Source organism: Pseudorca crassidens, chromosome 20 (assembly GCF_039906515.1).
Source record: "Pseudorca crassidens isolate mPseCra1 chromosome 20, mPseCra1.hap1, whole genome shotgun sequence".
Lineage (NCBI taxonomy): Eukaryota > Metazoa > Chordata > Mammalia > Artiodactyla > Delphinidae > Pseudorca > Pseudorca crassidens.
Window position 1 is genome coordinate 59,450,236 of NC_090315.1, and position 24,038 is coordinate 59,474,273.

At 49.8% G+C, this 24,038-nt stretch overlaps 1 protein-coding gene across 1 annotated transcript; it reads right to left on the minus strand.

Moving 5' to 3' along the window:
* Positions 1 to 6,455: 6,455 nt before the first annotated feature.
* On the minus strand, positions 6,456 to 24,004 carry EMC8 (ER membrane protein complex subunit 8). The gene is made up of 5 exons (XM_067720407.1): positions 23,499 to 24,004; positions 15,347 to 15,423; positions 9,919 to 9,988; positions 9,123 to 9,217; positions 6,456 to 8,611 (listed from the first exon to the last, which is right to left on the minus strand). The coding sequence occupies exons 1-5, from the start codon at positions 23,727 to 23,729 to the stop codon at positions 8,452 to 8,454; spliced, it is 633 nt and encodes a 210-aa protein (XP_067576508.1). The 5' UTR covers positions 23,730 to 24,004; the 3' UTR covers positions 6,456 to 8,451.
* Positions 24,005 to 24,038: the final 34 nt, after the last annotated feature.

Genomic DNA, 24,038 nt, shown 5'->3' on the forward strand with positions numbered 1-24,038 from the left:
AAGACTTCAGAATTCAAAAATAAAGGACTGTAACATTTAGGGGAGAGGATATTCAGCAAATGGGGAGATTTCAGATGATTCTGCTTTTTCAGTTCCTACCTTTGTCCGACTTGAACAACAGCAGGTCTCCGGGGGTATGTCCCGCACACCAGGGCCTAGGACAGGGCCCTGGGGACACAGGAGGCAGCTGCACGGAGCACTCTTGGTACAGAGCCGCCTCCAGGAAGTGGGAAGTACTGACAGATTCCAGATATAATTTAAAGATTAAAGATAATCAACAGGTCTTCCTAGGTATAACTTGCGACGCAGGGAAAGTGTAAAATACTGTCCTTGCCCTGCCGTCCTGGGTCCAGGGGCTTGAGATGGCTCAGAAGCTGTGAGTCCGGCGTCACCTGCCTGCTTCCCGTTGCTCAAATGTTTACAGCACATTCATGCGTTCCGTGCGTGGCACATTTTAAAAGAGAAAAAAATCAAAGAGCTTCCTGCCGAGACAGAGTTCACTCAGGAGACCTCCCGCCACGGTGAACCCTATGGAATTGTGATGCTTGAGCTGCTGACCTGTTGAATTAGCAACTTCACAGGGTCGGCCTAACGGTCCGAGTCCTCTGTCCCTGGCTGAGTGTATACAGTGGGGTAAGTCACTTCAGTTCTGAGGATCTCTAATTCTTCACAATAATGCATGGATTCTGGTCAGAGCTCAGGGTTTTTAAAAGTATGGCCTGAATTACCTGCTAAAAACTGACTTTTGGGTCTGAAATCTCAATGAATTTGGATTCTCAGGGCCTGAGCCCAAGAATCTGCACAAATTTTCTAATAGTTTACTTGTAATTATGCATTTTACCTCTTAATTTACACTGTAAGCTCCTCAAATGTAGGCTTCCCACGCTTCCCACTTTGCATCTCAGTATCCAGGACATTAAAGGTCTCAGGAGATCCTGACGATGTGACAGCTTTCCGTCGCGTCTTCGTGAACAGGGGGGAATGGGAGGCTGGCAGAATGGTAGTGACTTCTAGTTTCTTTTGGGTTTTCTACTGTGAACAGACACTGATATCGTAGTAAGACAGAAACTGCATTAAGACTGGGGTGGGGGCAGGAGCGAGGCCAGGCAGCGTGGAAAGAGGAGGAGGGACACGGCTTCTCTGCCCCTCGTCTCCCAGGAGAGGCCCGCGCCCTGGGATCTGGCCGTAGGCGTCCTCAGGCAGTCACTTCTAATCCGGGCCTTGGTTCCCCACCTGTGAAACGCAGACCATAACACCCTTCCACTTCCTCGGGGCTGGGGTGGGGGGCGCGGACTGGGAAGACAAGTGTAAACGAAGGGTTAAAGAAAGGTAAGCTGCTGTTACTGCTGAGAGCAAATGCTTTTATTCACTCATTCATTCAATAAATCTTCACTGAATGTTTACGATGAATAAACACTTAACATCTTTCTTAGCAAAGGACTAAGTTGGCTTTTACCTTGAGGGTCAGTCTGGCCAACAGTATGTTGTAGAACTGTTAAAACATTTGCATCAAGAACCTTATTCAGCGTAGCCCAAACACATTCTACTAAGAGCTAGCACATGTATTAGTACCTCTGGTCTTCACAACCTCCCTGCAAGTAGGTGTCATCACCCTCCTTTTTCAGACGAGACCCGAGAGGTAACCCGCCCACGGCCACAGAGTTGAAGTGGCCAGCTGGGACCCACACCGCACACCGCTGCAGCCTAGCGCAGCCGTCTAAGAATCGGGGCGATGAGGCACTGCCCAGGCAACAGGAAGATCAGTTTCTGAGAACACCCTTCTCTGAGGAATGACCATCTCTTCAGTAGTGAGGTCAGCACAATGGAGAAGGGCAGCTGGGGGACGACAGCGGGGTCCACTCTACACACTCCACATAACCCTCAGCGCCCAGGGCGCACCCAGGGCCCTCAGCAAACTCGGGTGAGTGTCCTGTCGCGGGGCAGACTCCCCGACTACGGGGGCTGCGCTGGGCCTGAAGCCTTGTCCAGAGAACTTCACAAGCACAGGTAGATCTCCTTTAACCGCGCTTTGCAGATACTGCGTTTTTTAAAATTGCAGCTCTGTGGCAACCCTGTGTTGGGCAAGTCTATTGGCACCATTTTCCCAAGAACATCTGCTCACTCTGCGTTACACTTTGGTAAATCTCACAGTATTTCCAACTTTTCCACTATCGTTATATTTGTTATGGGGATCTGTGATCAGTGATCTTAGATGTGACTGTTGGAATTGCTTTGGGGCGCCACAAACCACACCCATGTAAGACAGCAAACAATCGATAAGTCGCGCGTGTTCCGACTGCGCCACAGACCAGCCGTTCCCCCCTCTCTCCCTCTCCTCGGGCCTCCCTATTCCCTGAGACACAACAATATTGAAATTAGGCCAATTAATAACCCTGCGATAGCCTCTAAGTGTTCAAGTGAAATGAAGAGCCGCACGTCTCTCACTTTAAATCAAAAGCTAGAAACGATGAAGCTTCGTGAGGAAGGCGTGTGGAAAGCAGGGCCAGAGGCCTGCTGTGCCAGCTATCTGAGTTGTGAATGCAAAGGAACAGTTCTCGAAGGAAATTAAAAGCACTGCTCCGGTAACCACACTGATGAGAAGAGGAAACAGCCTTACTGCCGATATGGAGAAAGTCTGAGTGGTCTGGACAGAAGATCAAACCAGCCACATTCCCTGAAGCTACAGCCTAATCCGGAGCAAGGCCCCAACTCTCTCCAGTTCCGGGAAGGCTGAGAGAGGGGAGGGAGCTGCAGGAGGAAAGTCTGAAGCAGAGGTGGGTTCATGAGGTTGAAGGACAGAAGCCGCCTCCGTAGCACGGAAGGGCCAGGTGAAGCCGCAGGTGCTGAGGGGGAAGCTGCGGCTCAGGTCGTCCACGAAGGTGGCTGCACTGAGCCAGAGATGATCACTGCGGAGGAAACAGCCTGCTACCGGAAGGAGATGCCGTCTAGGACTTTCCGAGCTGGAGAGGGGAAGACAATGCCTGGCTTCAAAGCTTCCAAGGACAGGCTGACTCTCTTGTTAGGGGCTAATGCCTAATGTTAGAGTGACTTCCAGTGGAAGCCAGTGCCCATTTGCCATTCCGAAAACCCTAGGGCCCTTAAGGACGATGCTAAAGCTACTCCGCCTGTGCTCCAGAAACGGGACAACAAAGCCTGGACGACGCGAATCTGCTGACAACACGGTTTACTGAATATTTTTAGTCCCACTGTTGAGACCTGAGGCTCAGGAAGAAAGGTTCTTTTCACAATATTGCTGCTCACCGACAATGCACCTGGTCACCCAAGAGCTCCGGTGGGGACGGACAACGAGATTAAGAGCGTTTTCATGCTGCTAATAACACAACTTCCATCCTGTAGCCCATGGATCAAGGAGTCATTTTGACCTGTAAGTCTTATTATTTAAGAAACACGTTTCTTAAGGCTCTAACTGCCACAGTGATTCCGCTGACGGATCTGGGCAAAGTAAATTGAAAACCTTGTGGAAAGGATTCACCATTCTAGATGCCATTAAGAACATTCGTGATTCTTGGGAAGAGGTCAAAATACCAACATGGACAGGAGTTGGGAAGAAGTCGATTCCAGCCCTCATGGACGTCTTTCAGGGGTTCAAGATTCAGAGGAGGAAGGAACTGCAGATGTGGTGGAAACAGCAAGACAACTAGAATTAGAAGCGGAGCCTGAAGATGTGGCTGAATTGATGCAATCTCATGATAAAACCTGAACGGATGAGTTCTTATGGATGGACACAGAAGTGGTTTCTTGAGATGGCATCTACTCCCTATGAAGATGTTAAGACTGCTAAAATGACAACAAAGGGTTTAGACTATGACATCAGTTTAGTTGATAAGGCAGGGTTTGAGAGGACTGACTCCTATTTTGAAAGAAGTTCTACCGTGGGTCAAATGCTATCAGACAGCATTACATGCTACAGAGAGATCGTTCACGGAAGTCAATCCATGCAGCAAACTTCACTGTTGTCTCATTTTAAGGAACTGCCACCGGCACCCCGGCCTTCAGCAACCACCGCCCTGATCAGGCAGCGGCCGTCAACACTGAGGCAGGTCCCTCCACCAGCAAAAAGATCCTGACTCGCTGAAGGCTCAGGTGATGGGTAGTACGTTTTAGCAATGAAGTATTTTAAAATTAAGGTACGCACATTGTTTTCTCAGACATAATGCTATTGTACACTTAAGAGACTACAGTATAATGTAAACATAACTTTTACATGCACTGGGAAGCCAAAAAATTCATGTGACTCTATTGCTTTATTTCGGTGATCTGCATCTGAACCCATAATATCTCCGAGGTGTGCCTGTGTTCGGAAACGCAATTACTTACTACAGGCTTACTGACTGTATCTGGAACTTTTCTCAGACAGCACGAAATACAGGACGCTATTCTGCTTCATATGGTAACGCAAGTTCAAGCCAAAGGTTTCCTCCACTCAAATCGAAGTGGAGCTTCTGCTGGCACTTGTCACACTACTTTGAAAGCAAAAGACCAAGGAAGACACAATTTTTGGCGGTCCTAAAGCTGGACTAGATCCCAAGAAGTTAATCTTCAAGGGAAAAAAAGCTTCTTAGAAGAATGGGGATTCGTTTTGGAGAAATGCAAAACTGGATCAGATTTTGCATCCCATTCGAGGAGATCGTAAGCATCTTAGGAGTAACAAGTAGTCAATGTTATGAGGATACAAATATCAAAGTTATCCCCTGGACGCGGAAGTGTGAACGAAGCCAGGTTAACACACCACCTATCTGAGAGGTGGCAGGAGGAACACAAACCAACATTTGCTGCCAGGCTTTCTACTGAACCGAAGAAAAAAATCTAATGCTTAAGAGGCACTGAGTTGATGGAAAGGCTAAAGAAATGTCAATTAGTAAAACGAAAGTCTATTTTAAAATTCAGCTCTCTTCATTAAAATTGCTAAAAATCTCCGCAGGGTACGGAGATGAATGCTCATAGTTATTTTTCTGGCTTCTACTTAACAGGATGTCACAAAGCAGCTACCGTGTTCAGACAGTTGTAATGCTAAAACGGGGCAGTTTTGGAAGCAAATATTTTTCTTTTGAAGGCAAAACAAAAAAGGTAGGTCAGAAAAGCTGAAAATGACTACACACAGGAACAAGAGTTTTCCAAACACATCAATCAGAAAAATGAGCTATTAAGTCAAAGCTACTTAGACAGAACTTTTTACACTGAGGAGTCTTAAAAATACCAGATGCCTGGAAAACTTCAATTACTCAAGATTTCTAATTTGCTTTTTATTCCAGGTCAATCTAATTTCATTAGAACTAGCGAAGTCAATTGTTCCTTAGTATACCCATTGCTTTCTGTCATTTACGCCTACCTTTTCACATTTAGTATCCTCAGTTCTTTTTTTTTTTTTGCGGTACGGGGGCATCTCACTGTTGTGGCCTCTTCTGTTGCGGAGCACAGGCTCCGGACGCGCAGGCTCAGAGGCCATGGCTCACGGGCCCAGGCGCTCCGCAGCATGTGGGATCTTCCCGGACCGGGGCACGAACACGTGTCCCCTGCATCGGCAGGCGGACTCTCTACCACTGCGCCACCAGGGAAGCCCCTAGTATCCCCAGTTCTTAAAGGCAACCATTAGACATGGAAAATGGCATTTTTACATAAACCAGTAATTCATCTGTCCCACTCACTTCATGATGGATAGATGCTATGGAAGACAGAAAAATGTCCACCAGGATTTTAAGCATATGGCTGGTTCTAAGGGGATATCGCTACACCACCCCACCCCCCGCCCTCCCCGTTCCCCTCCAACCCCTTCAGATTTAAGTAGGAAAGAGTTACTCAGGGGCATTTTGACGGACGAAGATCTCTTCAATGTACAAATATACTTTGTGTTGCTCCTTTAAGTCTTTTCTAGGAAAAGGCAGAGTATGAGTCCATTTCAGTGGCTAACTGACAGGCTCTCACTTTTATGCTGCGTGGGGAAGAATGAAGACTGTTCTTAGGGCCAGGAGACTGGAGGCTCAGAGGCCACACAGCAAGGCTTGGCGAGGTAACAGGGAGGGGAGCCCAGCCCAGGGCCTGGGGCTCCCCTCAGAGGCTTCTGCTGTCTTTACAAGCACCCAGGACCAGTTATCTGCACTCTGGAATCTGTTTTTGTTTTTTTCACAGATACGTTCCTCCCTTTAGGGTATTTAATATGCTTTCTTTTGAAAACATAAGCCCGACTCAGCCATGGACGGGGCGCCTGGTTCTAGGCTGAAATCCAGACTGGAGAACGGCACATGTTCCTGGGAAGGTGGGGGCATCAAGAACAAGAATTCCACAAAGAGGTGAAAATGAGGGGAAATAAGACTATCCTTGCAATGCCTCCAAAACTAGCCTTGGCCACACCTTTTGTTCCAAACCGCTCTGCCAGTTCCCCTTGACCTTGACCTGGAGGTAGCACACGTTCATTTTAATCCCAGGAAAAGAGAGCCTTTTCTTTTTCATTTTATTTTTATTTATTTATTTTTGGCGGCGTTGGGTCTTCGTTGCTGCGCACGGGCTTTCTCTAGTTGCGGCGAGCGGGGCTACTCCTCGTTGCGGTGTGCGGGCTTCTCATAGCGGTGGCTTCTCTTGTTGTGGAGCACGGGCTCTAGGCGCGCGGGCTTCGGTAGCTGTGGCTCGCGGGCTCTAGAGTGCAGGCTCAGTAGTTGTGGCGCACGGACTCAGTTGCTCCCCGGCATGTGGTATCCTCCCAGACCAGGGATCGAATCCTTGTCCCCTGCATTGGCAGGCGGATTCTTAACCATTGCGCCACCAGGGAAGTCCCAAGACAGCCTTTTCTGTGGTAAATGCTGGAGATAACTCTTTCTTTTTCGAAACAAATACAGACCCATCTGGGACGAGACTGTGCACTGCATTCCACTTGTGCTGGCCCTGGCGTCTAAGTCGAGGACAGTGAAAAGATAAAGTGTACCGATGCATCCATCACCCCTTCATTTGTCTTCCCCACGTGATTTAAAGTCAGCTTAAAAAGCCAAGGGCGAGCGGGATTTGAAGAAAGAAGAGAAAATCTGGTGGACTAGATAAAGCACATCTATTGTAAGCAATGCTGAAATGTTTCCTACTTATTAAGAGAAAATAGTGAATGCTGTGTCATAAACCTTTTCAATAGATTATCCGATTGTTACAAATTTCCTTCATGTAGTCCAAAAAAAGACAGTAGCAAAGGTACAGTTCTCTGAACTCTGCGTGAAATAATTCATGTAAAAAAGAAAAAGATGTAATGGAACCATAAAGTTTCCCCATCAGTTTCCTACGACTGGGTTAAAAAGCTTGACTGATTGTTTCAAGTATAATGATTACAGACAGTGCAGTATAAAACTCCGGGACCCTAAGTTTTGTTCTGCTTTTGTTGCTTCAAATACAAAAAAAATAATTGTTTTGAAGACATAAATTAGAACCATTTGGACAATCACGCAAGTCAGTCAGGAGTCAGGACCGATTCCTGCCTCTTTAAGATAATCTTAGCATGGTTCCACTTTTCCTTTGGTTCCACAGGTTTACAAGCTTTCTGGCTGAGGATTATTACACTGTGCTCCCACCCAAGCTGCCTTCCCAACAATGTTTGTTTTTACCCTTAATGATGAAGGTTTCTCTGGAAACTGTGGCATTATTCCCACGTGTAGAGTCGTGGCAGCTACGGAAGCCTGACAGTAGCGGGGGGGCGGGGGGCAGGGGCGTGCTGTTCGTAGCTGCTGACACCAGCACACAGCTCTCAGAAACTGCTTGGCACCCGCACGCTACGTGCCTGCCCAATCCCAGGTCTGGATGATATTAACTCAAACAGGATGAAAACTCACACGCACTCTCATTTGGGTATAAGATCTGGGCCTTTTTTTTTTTTTTTTAAAAGATAGTTCATAAGCCTTAAAAAGTATTCTCTCCAGGGCTTCCCTGGTGGCGCAGTGGTTGAGAGTCCGCCTGCCGATGCAGGGGACACAGGTTCGTGCCCCGGTTCGGGAAGATCCCACATGCCGTGGAGCGGCTGGGCCCGTGAGCCATGGCCGCTGAGCCTGCGCGTCCGGAGCCTGTGCTCCGCAACGGGAGAGGGCACAACAGTGAGAGGCCCACGTACTGCAAAAAAAAAAAAAAAAAAAAAAGTATTCTCTCCAGATTATAAAAGGTTAAAATCGTTTAATAGGAACAATCTCGGACAAGCAGAAATAGCTTTGATTTAAAGAATTATAGCAACGTACAACTGGGAAGGACTCCACAGGGATGGTCAGGTGGGACAGTCTGTGCCTGTTCTCAAGGCTCTGCATTAGAAAGACGACTGACGGGACACTGTGCCCTCTTGCAAGGCACATGCCACTTCTGAAAACTGTCAGCTTTCCACACGGGCTATGAGAGATTTTATTTACATTTAAAAATAGCTTTTCTTCTTCAGTGTAGCGGAAATGCCCAGAGGCCAGTCACTGAGATCCCTCCCTAACACAGGTGCAGAACAGCTTTATTGATCTCTGGGTTTGTCCAGTCATTCCGAATGTCATCCAGGTGATTATCAAAATCCACGAGCGCTTCATAGGACCGGCTTTCCAGGAGTGATGCCGAGATCCTCTGGGCCTCTGGCCAGTCTTCACAGTAATCGCTACGAGGTGAAACAGGAGAAATCAGCCTCTTAATGAAAACCGGCGGCTTTTCAATAGAGTAAACAGGAAACCAGCCACATGCAGAGTGGTATAAAGGAAGACAATACTGAACACTAGCAAACACGTACGTTTAAACACATGAAGATGTACGTAAGGAATCTGAAACGTGAAAGAGTCACCCTCCACATGAAATTCTGAAAAAGCTGGAAGTAGATGACTGATTACAAACAAACCGAGCCAAATGCCTGGAAAGAGGGTGTGGCTTGGGGAGGGGTGCCCTGGGGTTGGGGTGGGAAGACCCTCGAGTGACACTCAGGTTGTCCTGACTGCTCGGAAACCCTGTAGGCCTCAGCCCTCCAGGGGTCGAGGAACATGCATGACTTCTGTGTGAGGTCTGCACACTCCTCTGGGGAAGACGCTAACTTAAAAACGCTTTCCTGTGGGAGCTGGGTGCCCGGAATGGCACCAGCACACGTGGCACGTGGGCCATCCCGGGAATAGGGCACTCACTAGTGAGGGTCTCGGCAGCGCCATTTGTTTTCGTGGTGTTCGTACACATGGATTGTGGGTACCACGCAGTCCATCGTGAACTTAGTGTTGTCTACCTGCAACGAGACAAAGGACATGCTCGTGAACAGAGCCAGCACTTCTGCTGCAAGTCCGCAGACCCTTCCTCATGGCTCTCCCAGGACCAGTGTCAACACTGCCCGTGGCCGAAACCCCACCTCACAGCGCATGACACCACGAGAGCACGGCCCAGGTGCACTGTGTCATACCGGAGAAACACTAAGTACTTTACCGCTTTTTCACAAACGTGAAGCTTCCGAACTTTACTTCTGCCTTCCCTGTTAGAATCCCACCTGAACTGAGGTTTACAGGCTCTTGAGGAGAGCTACTCCCCTCCCTGGTTCCCTCCCCTGCTCCCTCAGCCGTGCCAGCTAACGTAATCCAACAGTTCTCACACTTGAGCGTGCCTGAGAATCATCTGGAAGCTTACTGAAACACAGACTGCTAGGCCCCTAGAATCTGCATTTCTAACAAATTCCCAGGTGGTGGTGGTGGTGCTGCCATGGGGACCCCGCTGTGAGACATGCTGAAGTGGAACGACCCCCACCCCTGGAACTCCGTGCGCCGGGACAGCAGTGGCGTGCGGTTGGGAGCAGACTGCAAAAGGGGGCCACGGTCCGATGAAGTACCCGCAGGAAGGAAAACCGCTGACATCCACAGATAGAGCTCCACGTCAGCAAGAGGACGCTCAGAAGCCACCCGCACACAGAAGACTCCAGAGCGAGCGAGAGCGACTTACCATGATGAGAGCCGTGTCGCTGAAGCCCTCGGCGATTCTGGAGGCCACCTTTTCTGCAACCTGGTTTGGACTGTGAGAGAAGAACCAGCGAGGTTACCGCATTCTAGTTAACGCCGTTCAACACTGTCTGCCTAAGGCAGAGTGGAGAGCAATGATACAGAGACCAAGGGCACCAGTAAGCTGCCCGAGCTTGTTACACCCGCCCGCTTAAGTAGCTTCTGGTGACTGCGTTCCCCCTGCAGTGACTGGTGAAGATGGGGAATGCTGCGTGGGCCATGTGGGGCCCTTCCCCCACCAGGAAGCCCTGGGAGGGGGTCCTGAGAGGGTGTCTTCTAAATGGAAAGGCTCCCTGGACCCCGGGGGAGAGCGCCACCCAGGGCCTGCGACAACGGTGCTGCTGAGAGCTGCCCCAGGCCAGCAGCCTCCAGGGCCCACCTCCTCCATCTTCGCCCTCAGCCGCTGGAATGGGGTCAGTTGCTTTTCCTTTTTTTTAGTTTTAAAAATTCCTAAGCCATTCCAGATCTTCTCAGTGCTCGTGAGCCTTCCCTGGCTGGCTCTGGCCCTGCGCCCACCGCAACCTTGATAAATGGCAACTTTCCACCTTACGTCAATAGGGTGACTTGGAGAGTGGGTCTCACGCGTCCCTGCGCCCCCTCCTCCCGCCCGCAGGCCCATCCACTCTGACCTCCCCCTCGGGGCCTTACTTAGCTCCCTTCCCCCATAACCAGCCCAGCTCTGATGTCAAATCTGAGTCTTTTCCTTTTTAGGACAAGAAAATTAACCGGTTCTATCCAGCCACGGTCCAACTTCTCTTCTCGCTTTCAACCATATTTCTTCAACCTCTTTAGTAAGCTGACGATCCTGTCCCTGTCACTCCATTTCCTCACTATGCCGTGCAGGCTGGCGTCTGCACCCTCACCCCGGAGGGCCAGCACCCCGAAGCCTCCCCACCGCCTGCCAGGCTCCCAAGGCCCCGCGGCTGGAATCTGGGGCGGCTGGAGTCCGAGGCGGGCAGGCCGCCTTGTTCCCAGTTTCTCTGGCTGAGGTGACCTTTCCCACTTCTTTCCAGCCCCGCTCCAGGCGCCTCCCCTTTGCCTCCTTCATTCTCCCTGCCGCCCGCCCCCTTCAGCCTGTCACCAGAGGCATGCGTTTCTAAAACTGCCTCCTCACCGGTCTCAATTTCCAGGCTCTTCTTAGAAGATAAAAGCCCCCCGTGCTCAGGCTGGCAGACCCAGCCGCTCTCGCCACGGGACCAGCTACCGTTCCCACCCCCGGAGCAACGCTGTGTGCCTTCCATCCCAGGGAACTGTCTGCGCGTCTCCTCCTCACACACCCCTCCTCCCGCTCAGACCTTTCCCGGTCTGGAATGCCCTTCGGCGCCCACCTCTGCTTACTCAATTCCCTCCATCTTTAATGCCCAGAAAACACCATCCTCTCTGGGACGTCTTGCCAGCTGCCCCAGATGAGGTCCATCAGCCCCCTCTCTGAACACTTAAGCCTTGGTATGCAGTTGTCTTTTTCCGCATCTTTTTTCCCTGCACAACTAGAGTCTCAGCTTTCCGAAGCAGGGACAGAGCCATAAAGAAACACACTACACAATTACGATCGTTTCTTTGTGATTGAGGTGAAAAAAGCTGGTTCAATGCTTTATAAGAATAAGTTTATCTAATTACGCTATTTTCACTTTTAAAATTGAGAATTTATAGAGATGTGTGATTATTTACCTGCAGTATCGTGTTAAGAAAAATGAAACAAAAAAACAGTTTCATAGAGAAAGGGCCTCAGGGATTCTTGTCCCTCAGGTCACCCCGGAAGGCCCTCAAAGTGAAGGCAGCGCTTCACAGGCGTAGCGGGACCTGCTGACTCACCCGCCCACTGCGGAGAAGGCGCACCGCGCTCCGAGTCTCTGCGGGTCCTCGCTCACTCACACCTTACGTGTGAAGGGAAACGAAGCCAGCGTTTGCTAAGAGCGTGATCTTCTCCCCAGGAGCATTTGCCACAAAGAAACTGGCAAAATACTATTATCCTAACGTTTATGATTATCACAGTGCTTGGTGACTTTTATTAGGAAGGGGATCGAGAAACATTTATTATGTTTCATTTCAGGTGCCCCCAAACTCACACTTAACACGTGTTCTTTTGAAACAACTTAAAACTTCCAATAGTTAATGAATTGCCAAAGTTTTTCAAAGAACTGCCAATTTTGTTTACCTCTTATTTGTATTTCACACTTAGTCTCTAACACCGACCTGCTCCACTCCTAATGTCAGACTGTCACGTTGTGACAGTCAGGTCAGTACTTTGTTTCCAACCCGGCTGCACAAGTCCTTGTTCCTGTGAACAGTCAGCTGCCAAACACAACAGTGGGGACCCTGGAGACGGAAGCCGCTTGCCACTCCCCCTTCCCAACCCACACAAGACTAGACATCTACCTGTGACTGAGAGCTCACATTTACATCTAAAAGCTCTTTACTGAGCATCTACCTCAGGCCAAGGCACTGGACCTGGTACTGAAATCTACCCCTCATGAAATGTTTATCATGAAGCAAAGCTCCAGCAATTATGAAATGATCAAATGAAACTTGATGGGATAACCTGAAGTTTTTAGGTTACAAACACCTTACAGTTCTTTTAGTTACAAACACCTTATAGTTCTTTTTCTCTGATTAAAACAGTGACTGAATGATCCTTTTTTAAAAAAGGTAATCGCAGGACTAGTAACAGGACCGGCCTCTACTTGGAATCAAACACAAAGTTAATAAGCACGCTGCACGTGGCTTCGCTCTGCCCTCCTCACTACCACTCTCCGAGGGATGAACTCTTTAGCTCCATTTTACAGACAGGACCACTGAGGCCAAAGTGGTGAATCAGTAAGTCACTGAGGACTTGAATGCAAGTCTAACCTGGCTCCAAAGCTTATGCTGTGAGACGATGTGAATCAGCTGATGTTTCTGAAAGAGGAGCAAAATTTTAGCTAGGTGAGGCTGAAGAGAGAAGGGAAGGTTTTCTAGGTAGAAGCAAACGGTACCGAAGAAGGAAGTCAGCATGATCCCAGCTTCTGAGTTTCCTGGCTGTGTGGCTTTGGTGCAGCGAGCGTCTCTGGCTGGAGTTTCTTCAGCTGAGTGCCCTTGTGAGGATTCGAAAGGATGACACCACGAAAGCCCCAGGCCAGGCACAGTGGTAGTGACTGGAGGTTTACTCCAAACACGCTGCGGGGGTGGATTAGATCCCGGAGTATGGCCGAGGCTCACGGGGTCAGAAGGGATCCAGAGGGTTACTGGACACACTTGTCTCACTGCCCACCACACTCTCTACAGATCTCACCAATGGCTGGTAGGCACTTAGACACTGGCTTCAGTGGGAGAATGAAGACCTCCTGAGCAGAGCAGGTGAAGGACCTGGGAAATTCTAGAAGGTGTGAAGAGCATGAAAGTGGTGTCTGAGCAAGATGATTCTAGGCTGGGCTGCAATGAGGTCCGAAGAGAGGCAGGACGATGAAGAGGCCATGAGCCAAGTGAGGCAGCGGAGGGGAGAGCCTGTGCGGGCGCGTCTGGGGGCGGGGGAGGAAGGAAGCCAGCGCCATCCCCTCTGGCCCGGTCTCCTCTCCTTCCTGCGAGAACAGCTGCGGGACAGGGAAACCTTCCAAGGACAGCTCCCCGCTGCTTACAAAAGAGAGAAATGCCTCACAGCCGTCAGGGTGGCCTCACCTGCTGGCGCCCCCTCTGTGCGTGCGCCCCACACTCCTGCCGGTTTCTACCTGGTGTCTGCATCACGCTGTTCCCGCTCCGCACTCTTCCCTCTGCTCTCCACGTCTGCACGTGACAGGACCCTGCTACGCGCAAGCATCCAGTTCAAACGACACCCCTCCCCGGGGGCCCCTCTGGTCACAGCAATGGACTCAATGCCTGCCTGCTACTGCTGGACAGCCCTCTGTACCGCCCTCCCGGCATGGGGCCTGGGGGCCTGCACCACAGGCCTAGGTTTCGGTGCCTTTTGTGTTCAATCCAGCAACTCGAGGGCAAGGCCAAGAGTCCAGCTTGGCTCAGCGCAGAGCTTGGCCCGGGACAGGCTCTTTGTGCCCTGCAGCCTCTTTCGTGTAACAAAGACCAAGACTGACACCGGCCATGAACAGGCCATGAATACCCCCAGCTCATCAGGACCCGGGAGGCAGGGGGGCTCAAGAGGAAGGCGTGGTCAACAAGAGATGCACCTGAGAGAGAGCCCGACCGGCAGCGGGCGGGAAGAGCGTGGGAGCCAGGCTTCGGAGGGCGCCCCTGCGCCGTGGCCCACACAGAGGCTTTCACAGGAGTCTGCGCCCGTGACCCTGTCTCCCTCTGAGTCCCGACTGGGCCCAGTCCTGTAGGGCAAAACGGCTTCCATCCCTGAAGTGTTTCATCAGCTAATTGTATTATGGCCCTAACGCTGTGAGTCCAGCCTCTTCTTGCCTTTGCTGGGCAAGTGGATGTGACTCCAGGAGACACTTCGGTCTGGGGTCCTTCACCGCGTCCCAGGCTGCCTGGCCACGTGAGGGAAGCGTGCGAGGGCACCCTGGCTTCTGCCTCTGGCTTTCGGCTGGTCAGGGTGCTGATTCCTCTGGGACTCGGCCTGTGAGGTCCCATCAGGCTGGCTGCTGGTCGTACCCCTCGACCAGAGGGCACTCTATCCTCGGGCGGGACGTCTTGACCCAACCCCCCTCACCCTTTCTGGCAGTGCAGGTACCAGCTTTTGTCACCAGCTCCAGGTGACTGCACCCCCCTCTCCTGAGTTCTCTTACATACCGTTCACACCTCTGGAAACAACCGCCTTATTAAGTCCTCCACAAATTATCCTAACTACAGGGTGTCAAGTGTTTTTCTGCTGGGACTTTGACGCAGAAATAAAGCAAAGACCTCAGCTTTGCTCATTAGTGAGAATCACAGTGGGTGCAAATAGCCGGATAAAAGAAACTGGAACCTAACATGAAAGCAGCAGCAAACACCGCATTTTCATCAAAGTATCAGACCTTAAGAGCACCACACCTACAAGTTACTCTTTTTTTAACCCCCCAAAAGAGCGGAGTTCTTTCCTAACGCTATGCCCCACATCATTCCCACCTTGGGAATGGGAAGCAAGACACAGCTGAGTGGGGACAGAAACAGGAGGCCCTGGACTGTTGCTTTCATTATATGAATTCCCTTCAAGCAAAATAAAGAAGATACAGAACACAACGTTAATATAAATGTTTAGAATTACTAAAGTTTAGAATTACTGTTGTTTGGAATTACCCATACCGCAGTCCCCCTGGAATATTATAAACAAGCAAGGAGGGCCCAGAGGGGTTCTAACAGATTTTGCATCCTGAGACCACAGAGGTCAAAACGTGTAGCAGAGATCATCTCCCTCACAGTATCATTCTTTCAGACCACAGAGGGGTTTTGCATGGACATACCTGGCATCCTTTACTCGCTCGTTAGCTTGATAATAACCAGCAATCACATAGCTATTATCTTTGCACCATGAATCAATCTGAAAGAAGAACAAAATTTGGGAAGAAAAGGTGAATGATTTTCCCTTAAATATCAAGTCTCAATAAACAGAGGGAACCCCCCCCCCCGGATGCTGGGACAAGTCAGATATAAGCCCTGTATCCTCCTCCCTATAAGAATGAAATGGGGGAGTTCCCTGGTGGCCTAGTGGTGAGGATTCCAGGCTGTCACTGCTGTGGCCCAGGTTCAATCCCTGACTGGGGAACTGAGATCCTGCAAGCCGAGCAGGACCGCCAAAACAAAACAAAACAAAACAAAAAAACAAGAATGAAATGGGTGTTCAGGGGAAAGAAGGTCACCCCAATTTGCTTTCCACAGTCCACGTGAGGCCAGAGAAAGCAAAGAAGAGCCTGGGCTCCAACTCTCACTGAGGTGGGGTGTCTTCCCACAGAGGAGGACCCTGTAATGACTGGGAAGGGTGGGGCTGGACATGAGGAATGACCTCCTCCCCCAGTCCCAGCAGAAGGCCCCAGTGCAGACATATATTAAATGGGTACAGTGCCGCGGGTGAGGTGAGACCAGAGTTACCCACCTTCTCTGACAATATGAAGCACTGAGGCATTCTGGGGCTTGAATAAGCCTTAAATCAATCCTTCACAGATAAGCAAACTAAAAAGCTCGGAGAGGGTCTAAGTTTGCACAGCCAGCTAGCACAGCCAGCCTGGGAATGTAAGTCTGTTTCAAAGCCAACTGCTTTAATACCGTATCTCCGTATTCCTAGCAACACACCACGAAAAATCCATCATGCCGGGATGCGGGGTAAACAGGCACGTGCGTGCACGCGCACACCCTTCTCTGTGGCATGTTTTTAAATGGGAGCATGGCAGCGGATTTTTAAAGTTTTTTGTTTTATAATGCCACTCTTCTCTCATCAGATTTAGCATCCTGCAGGTCTAATGCTATTATTAAAAGCAACAAAAGGTCATCCTGTTTTGCCATAATGGAATTTTAATAATACACTGCTGTAAATTCTATCCTCAGTCTGCAAAAGAAGAGATAAAATTGATCCTCGAGTTTTTCAAAGTAACTGGTTAAAAATGTTTTTCTTTTCTTTCTTATTTTTTTCCTTTTTTAAACATAGCTCTACTGCTCTTTTTCTCAAGTTCTGTTTTGGGTCTCCAACAGTCTCCTTTATGACTAAAAGCAGACATTACAGAATGGTTACAGACTAAGGTTCCCTCGCTCACACAAGGATTAGAATAATAATTCTGGCTTCCTAAGAGCTCACAAATTACCACATTTGGCCAAAACCAGGGCTCAGTGAACGAATTAGACGTTTTGGTCATCCACTCAAAAGACGAGAGCCATGTCTACAAAATATTTATAACGGCTCTTTCACTGTAACTTTGATGCAAATTATTCCACAATTACTTATATTTTGTTTCTATCACCTCTTCAAGGAATGAGTTCTAGAAACTCTCTCTTGCTGCTTACAGCAGCAAATTCTTTCATTTCTTTCTAAATGTATCTCTATGTGGTATCAAAGGGCATAGCCCTGTTCTAAAATTTGGCATTTGGTCCCATTCCCTGAACTCAAACCCATAAGTTAGCCCATCCTTTAGTGTAGCCCTCTCAGTCTTTGTTTCTGATCAAAGACTGGTCTCTTGAGTGTATCCTCACTTGAGGTGACCCTGCCCACTTGGGTGCCCCTCTCCCAGCCCTGTGGTGTGGGCTGTTCTTATAGCCAGAGTCACAACTACAGATGGTATCCCAAGTTTGGCTACTGTCCTGGCTTCCTAATGCCCTTGTAACAAGTCACAAAAACTTAGTGGCTTAATACAACACAAATTTATCTTACGGGTCAGAAGTCTAAAATGGGTCCGCTGGGCTGATTCCTTCTGGAGGCTCTAGGGGAGAATTCGTTCCTTGCCTTTCCCGACACCTAGGGGTCACCCTAGGTGTGGCTGGTGGCTGTACCACTCTGACCTCTGCTTCTGTCACAACTCTTCTCTCTGACTCTTACCCTGCTGCTTCTTACGAGGACCCTTGTGATGACACTGGGTCCATCAGACAATCTAGGATAATCGCCACGTCTCAAGATCCTTAACTTCATCTCATTTGCAGTCCCTTTTACCACGTAAGGTTACACGTTCACAGGTTCCAAGGATTGAGGTGTGGACATCTTGGGGGGCCATTTTTTGGCCCACCACAGCTACGTTTAATATAAGATAATTATTTTCTGCTGCTGCTATCCTGACCATCCCCAGCAGTAGTCCTTTTTTATGGCTATGCTGCGCCAAGCTCATGGCCATGAGCTTGCGGGATCTCAGTTCCCTGACCAGGGATCAACCCGCGCCACGGCAGTGAAAGCCCAGATTCCTAACCACTACGCCACCAGGGACTCCCACAGCAGTCTTTAGTGAGCAGTCTAAGCTCTCCCAGATCCCTTTCCTGGGCTGAAGGTATCGGTTCAGGACTCAATCCTTAGCAAACACATGGTGGCACCTTATACCTGCACTCAGAGAGCAGAGGAGTCACTTGACATGAAGGATGATTCTTGTGACACACACAATGCACACCTCAACTTACACTTTACCTAACGAGGGGTGAATTCCTGTATGTAAAACTCCAAGGGCCTAACCAAATTCCAGCAGAAAAATAATGTCAGGACCTTGAACTTCTAGTAGAACTCTTTTTTAAAAAAATTTATTTATTTAATTTATTTTTGGCTGCACTGGTTCTTTGTTGCTGTGTGCGGGCTTCCTCTAGTTGCGGGGAGCGGGGCTACTCTTCGTTGCGGTGCGCGGGCTTCTCATTGTGGTGGTTTCTCTTGTTGCGGAGCACGGGCTCTAGGCACGCGGGCTTCAGTAGTTGTGGCTCGCAGGCTCAGTAGTTGTGGCTCGCAGGCTCAGTAGTTGTGGCTCGCGGGCTCTAGAGCGCAGGCTTAGTAGCTGGGGCGCACGGGCTTAGTTGCTCTGCGGCATGTGGGATCTTCCCGGACCAGGGCTCGAACCCGTGTCCCCTGCATTAGCAGGCAGATTCTTACCCTTTGCGCCACCAGGGAAGCCCTTTTGTTTTGTTTTTGTTTTTTTGGCAATGCTGCATGGCTTGCGGGATCTTAGTTCCCTGACCAGGGATTGAACCTGGGCCCAGGCATTGAAAGTGCTAAGTCCTAACCACTAGACCACCAGGGATCTCCCTAGTAGAACTCTTTGAAGAGGCTGTCCCCAAAGTGAACCAGGCACAAAAGCTCTGGCTTGGCTTTAGAAACCTTTCAATGATTCAAAAAAGAACGACCAAGTTAAGTCTGGATGCCTGTTGACAGGCACGCACAGCCTGTCCGCAGCTGTCCAGATTCAGACACAAGTGGCCCACAGTTGAGGAATGGAGAACTGGCCATCAGAGCCCACAGAGGGGGCATAAACAAGTTTCAGTAGAACCAGACCTCATCGGTGAGAGTGACCCAGCGGGCAGTAAGAGTCAGGGTGTGGGACGAGGCGAGCAGTGTGGACAGTCGGGAGGGTGGGGGTGGGGCAGGCAGCTCTTGAGGGCCCTCAGAATCCTGAAGTCAGCCCAAATGGCAACTCGCTCCCTCCCAAGTGGGGCCGCACAAGGCAAAAGAACTGAGAAGCTGTCTGACCGCTGTTCTCAACGAATCCGCTTCCATCTTCCTCACCTTGCTGCTAAGATGCCCTACTCCCGTGATGCATCTTGTGAACGATCAAAATGAACAGGTTCAGGACAACACTCTGAAACTCGTCAAGTGACTCTGAACACAGGGTCCAAATCCTGCATTTGCTTATGTAGTTTCTTTTAGTTTTCAGAGGGAAAGAAGGACACTTTCACCTTGGCATAAGTCTGCCACCCTCTGTTCAATGCCCTTTCAGGCTCGTTCCATTCCAGACACATAGGAGAACGACTGAAGGCCCTGGGCCCAACTCATCCGTTCCCAGTTAGACTGCACAAAGAAAGCAGCTTCTCTCAGCAATCTCGCTAACATTTGCACGTATGAGGCACCTTGTAATTTTCAAAGCACCAGCACCACCTCAGGTGGCTATGTAACAGCCATGAAGTAGGCGAGGCAGGGAGCTGATAAGAGCCACCCCCAGCAGGGCGCTGCTCCCGTGTTTGCCACTTACAAGCCTCCCTGTCTGCAGCAATGAGCAGGCCCTGGCTTCTAAAAGTAGAGGGCTTGTTAGTTTCACGAGAAGAAAAGCTCCTTCTCAAGTCGGCTGCTGATCCTCCTCTGGCAGGAAAGGAGCTGGCTCCAAGGAGGAAAAGCTCTGGAGGTAAATGGCATGGGGACAGAGGGTGAAGGTCAAGGGCAAGAACTGAAAGGAGAACCCAGAGCAGCCAGCTTCCCTCTCCCAGGCCAGCACGTTTATGTTCTGGAGAGAAAAAGGGGCAGGAGGAAGCAGGGGGCTGAGCCAAAAGCCAGAGGGGCAGCAGCCTGTGCAGATGAGTAGAGAAGGCACGTGTGGAGGCAGCAGAAAGAATTCTAGACCCAAGTCACAGTGACTAGACCAACCGGCAAAGAAGGAAGTCCTGGAGCAGAATGTAATGCAGAGCAGGTCCACGGCACCAGGAAGCCACCGACCGGGGAAAAGGGCAAAGAGGGCTTAGGGAGACAGCAGGTTTATGCTCATTTCCCTACTGACATTTTATGGATTTTTGCTTTTAGAAATAATTCCATCACTACCTACGTCAAAGGGTTATAAGGATAAATTAACAGGCATAAGTACTTTAAAAAAAAAATAGAAAGCACCCAGAAATGCAAGGATTTTTTTTTAATGGAAAATTATAATGAAAAGCCTTGCAAAGGAATCTGAGGCTGCCCTTTGATGGACTGCATATCAAGTCAGTCTTTCCCACTTATCAAAAATAACTCGATACGAAACTCCCTGAACAGAAACAAGCTGCGAGAATGAGGCCTCGTTTACACAGTTTCATGGAGTTACACGCTTTATTAAAACTGCATCTTCTATAGCTGATAAACCATGGCTCCATACACGGAGATTTTTTCACTGCCTTCAGGTTATAAAGTTGCTAAGTCACAAGCTGAATGATATAAACTTAAATATCTTAATTGTAATACAAAATTTGTGGATGGACTCAAACTGCAAATTTTCCTTTATAACTTTATTTTGAAAGTTATTTAATTTGTACTCAGTTGACATCTTTCTCGTATTTTTCAAATTCTGAGTCTATGATTCAAAGTTTTGATCAATAGAAGAAAAGTAAGCACAAACCACCACTGCTTGGCAAGGATAAAACTTTGGCTGTTAGTTTCTACTGTTTGAAAAGCTAAGCGCAGAGAATCTAGTTTGCACTTAATTTTGCTGGACAGCAGACACAAACACTGAAGGGCACATTTGGGGACATGCTGGAAGGCGAGTCTGAAGTGCAGCGTGCAGTGATGCAGGGGGAACATGGTCAGAACAAGGCCTCAAGCAGTGCCCCTTAACAAGCTGTGGCAGTGGGCCTGCCTTAAGAGTCAAGGGCCCCTCTGGGCATCTTCCCTCCCCAGGTAAACGGTGGACACAGCCCTAATCCTTGGGGAAAATTCACGTAAAGGCGACTCCGAATGCAGCTGCTTACAGTTGGTATATTTAATTCGTTCAAGTATTGCATTTATATCTTGTAATAGGAACATAACCCTTTAACTCTGTAGAGCTTACTTAAGGATGAAAAGAATTAATCCTATTTTGACAATTCCAAGTGAGGCTCAGGTTTGCCTTTAAGATGCTCTTTATTTCTGATAGGATTTTCTAGGGATAAAGCAACACACCTTTTCCTCCTACCCACCCTGGCTCCACCTTGGTTAGTCTGCTGACTTCCCTCCTTCCACCCACCCCACAGAAGCTGGAGTTCCTCAGGTTTCTGTCCATGGCTCTCTACTCATTGCACATAGTCCCAGCCAATAGGACCTGCTCTCATGGTTTCAAAAGTCATTGGGAAGCTACTGGTCCCCCATCTACGTCTCCAGCCCACCCATCTTCTGAGTTTCAGACCCATTTTTCAGTCGTCAACCCTAGGTCATTTTCCCTCAATGAATGGTGCCACTGTCCTTCTGATGCTTAAGTCAGAAATAGAGGTGTGTCACCCTTGCTTCCTTTTCCCTATGTCCCCACACGATTAGTCACGGAATGCTGTGGATTCTCCCTCCTGGCTCTCTCTGGTCTGTCTCCTCTGCTTCCACAGTGCACTTAGTTTAGGCCACCTCTCTGCCTCTAGTATTATATATACTCCCGTTTCCAACATCCTCTTTGCTGCAGGCTGGGGCAATCACTCCAAGACACAAATGTGACCGTGCAACTCTCCTCCAGTGGCTTCCCTGTCCTCATGATGGAGCCCAAACTCCGCTGTGTGATCTGCAAGGTCCTCTAAAATGAAATCTGCCCACTGCTCACCTCTCTCCATGCCAGGTCGCTTTATACTCTACACTCTAGCTCCTCCCGAAATACCCCTCCCCCCATTTTCTCCCGGTCTTTGCACAAGCTACTCCCTCTGCCTTGAGCGGTTTTCCTGCATCCCCTGAAGGAAGGCTGGGTTACGTGAACCTTCCCCACTTTCTGCTCAACTCCTCATACGGCACTTATGCTTCGCTACTGTACTTGTCCGCTTGGTATAAGTTCAACTGCGAAGCAGGTGCAGTGTTTGATCCATAGGCATATCCCTCCCCCAGCACAGGCCTGACACCACTGGACAACTGAATAATCCTGCATTGATGCTACTGGTTGATCTAGTTCCCGAAAGGGAATGCACTTCATGTATCCAATCGCCGCGCAATTCCCTTGATAACAAAATAATCAAGACAGGTGGTTGAGAAGACTTGAAGTAACAGACACATGCACACCCTAGGGATGTATTGGTACTGACAAGCTATTTCTTCAGGAGCTAAAATGGTTGATTTTATAAATATCATTTACTTCTTATCTATCTCCTGCCCCAAGATGATATGAAGAAATTCAGACAATGACTCAGTTTAAAAGGCATTCAAAGATGTGCCCAGTAAGCTTAGGCGAGGACCGTTTGTCTAAAGATACTTTCTGCTCGCCAAGACTTTACATGGGGGTCATAATTAGGTAAATTACAAAATGGATTCATTTTACTTGTTGGGAGGTATAGAGAAAGGACTTCTAGCTACACCTTCTCAAACTTAACTAGTTTTTGCATAATCAACTAATTTTTTTTAGTATCATAGTTTATATGTATATGAAAAACTGCACCTCAAGCCAGGCAAGTCTGAGTCTACAGTTTATTTTTCCCTAAGGTTTCAACTCAAATTTATCGGTGGTCTTTTTTTCCTTTATGGGACACCATACCTCAACAAGCACTGCCTAGGATTCAATGACCAGCCAGTCTATCCCTATGCCACATCTTTTCTCACTGTACTTCAATAGACCGACCAGTCGTGAGCAGACCCACAGAAGTGTGCGGGCTGGAAGGTAAGTCTGCTCTGGCTTTTAAATTCCACAAACCTGCCATCTGCGGGTTTTAGCTTTTAAAACCACGGGTGCATTCTAGATGTCACTAAGGAGGACAGACGAGCTTCCCTTACAAAGCGCTCAGGCGCATTCTCGGGCCGCAGTGCCCGTGAGGCCAACGCTGCCTCTAAACGTGCCTCCACCCTCGGGGTCCGGGGCACTAACGTCGGAAGAACCGCAGCCTTTACACCCACGGCAGACACGGATCCGGCCCCGCGAAGGTGCGCAAAAGCCAAACCGCAGTGTCAAAACTTCTCGTGACTCGAAATCCCAAATACAAACGCTGTCAAATCATCGCTCAGTTAACGACGGCTTGTTTCTATAAAGGATACCGGTGTGAGAAAATTAATGCATTATTCGTCGCCTAAAGCGTCTAAAAACACCCAGGACGGTTAAGATCGCTCCTGCGGCCGCTGCCACTACGAGCTGCCATCTGCGGGGCCTTGCTAAGTGCAGGCAAAGGCCTATGCGCCCTCGCGGGTCGTGCGTTCGTGGTCACGGCTACCTCGGGGGTGGGTCTAGACTCCGGCTGGACCACTGGGAGCTTCCAGCTGGGACTGCTCGGAAGCTGATCGCCAGGCGGTCTCCTGCCCTGCTGATTCCGCGGCAGGACCCTTCCCGCGCTTACCAGGGTGAGGGCCACCTCCAGCATGGGGGCGAGAGCCAGGGTGCCGTGGAAGAGGGGTATACAGTCCACGAAGAGGGTGTGGTGGGCACCCGGGCCGCCCAGAGGAAGGTGCTCCTTGCGCGGCTTCTGCTTCTCGGCCACCAGCAGTCCGTTGACGGCGCAGTGCGGGTACTTGGCGCCGTGCAGCACCATCTTGCAGTAGGCCTGGGTGGTCAGCTTCACCCCGGGCATGCTGAGCCCGGGAGGGCCCCGGAGGCCCGGCGCCGGCCGAGGCCTGGATCCGCTGCCCGGCCGTGCAGCGCCTCGGGGGAGAAGTGGGACGAGGCGGCGGCTGCCTGGCGCGGCCCCGCGGCTGGCGAAGGCCTCCACAGGCCAGGCCCCGCTCGGCCTCGGCTCCTCTCGACGCCGGCTTCCCCCCGGGAGAGACCGATGAGCTCACGTCAGTCTCCCCTCACGCCTCTCGCCGGGCGCCGCCGAAAAGCTGTCTCCCAGCGGCCGCCGGAAAGCAGCCCGGCCCTGCGTTTTACGACGTTCGCGGCG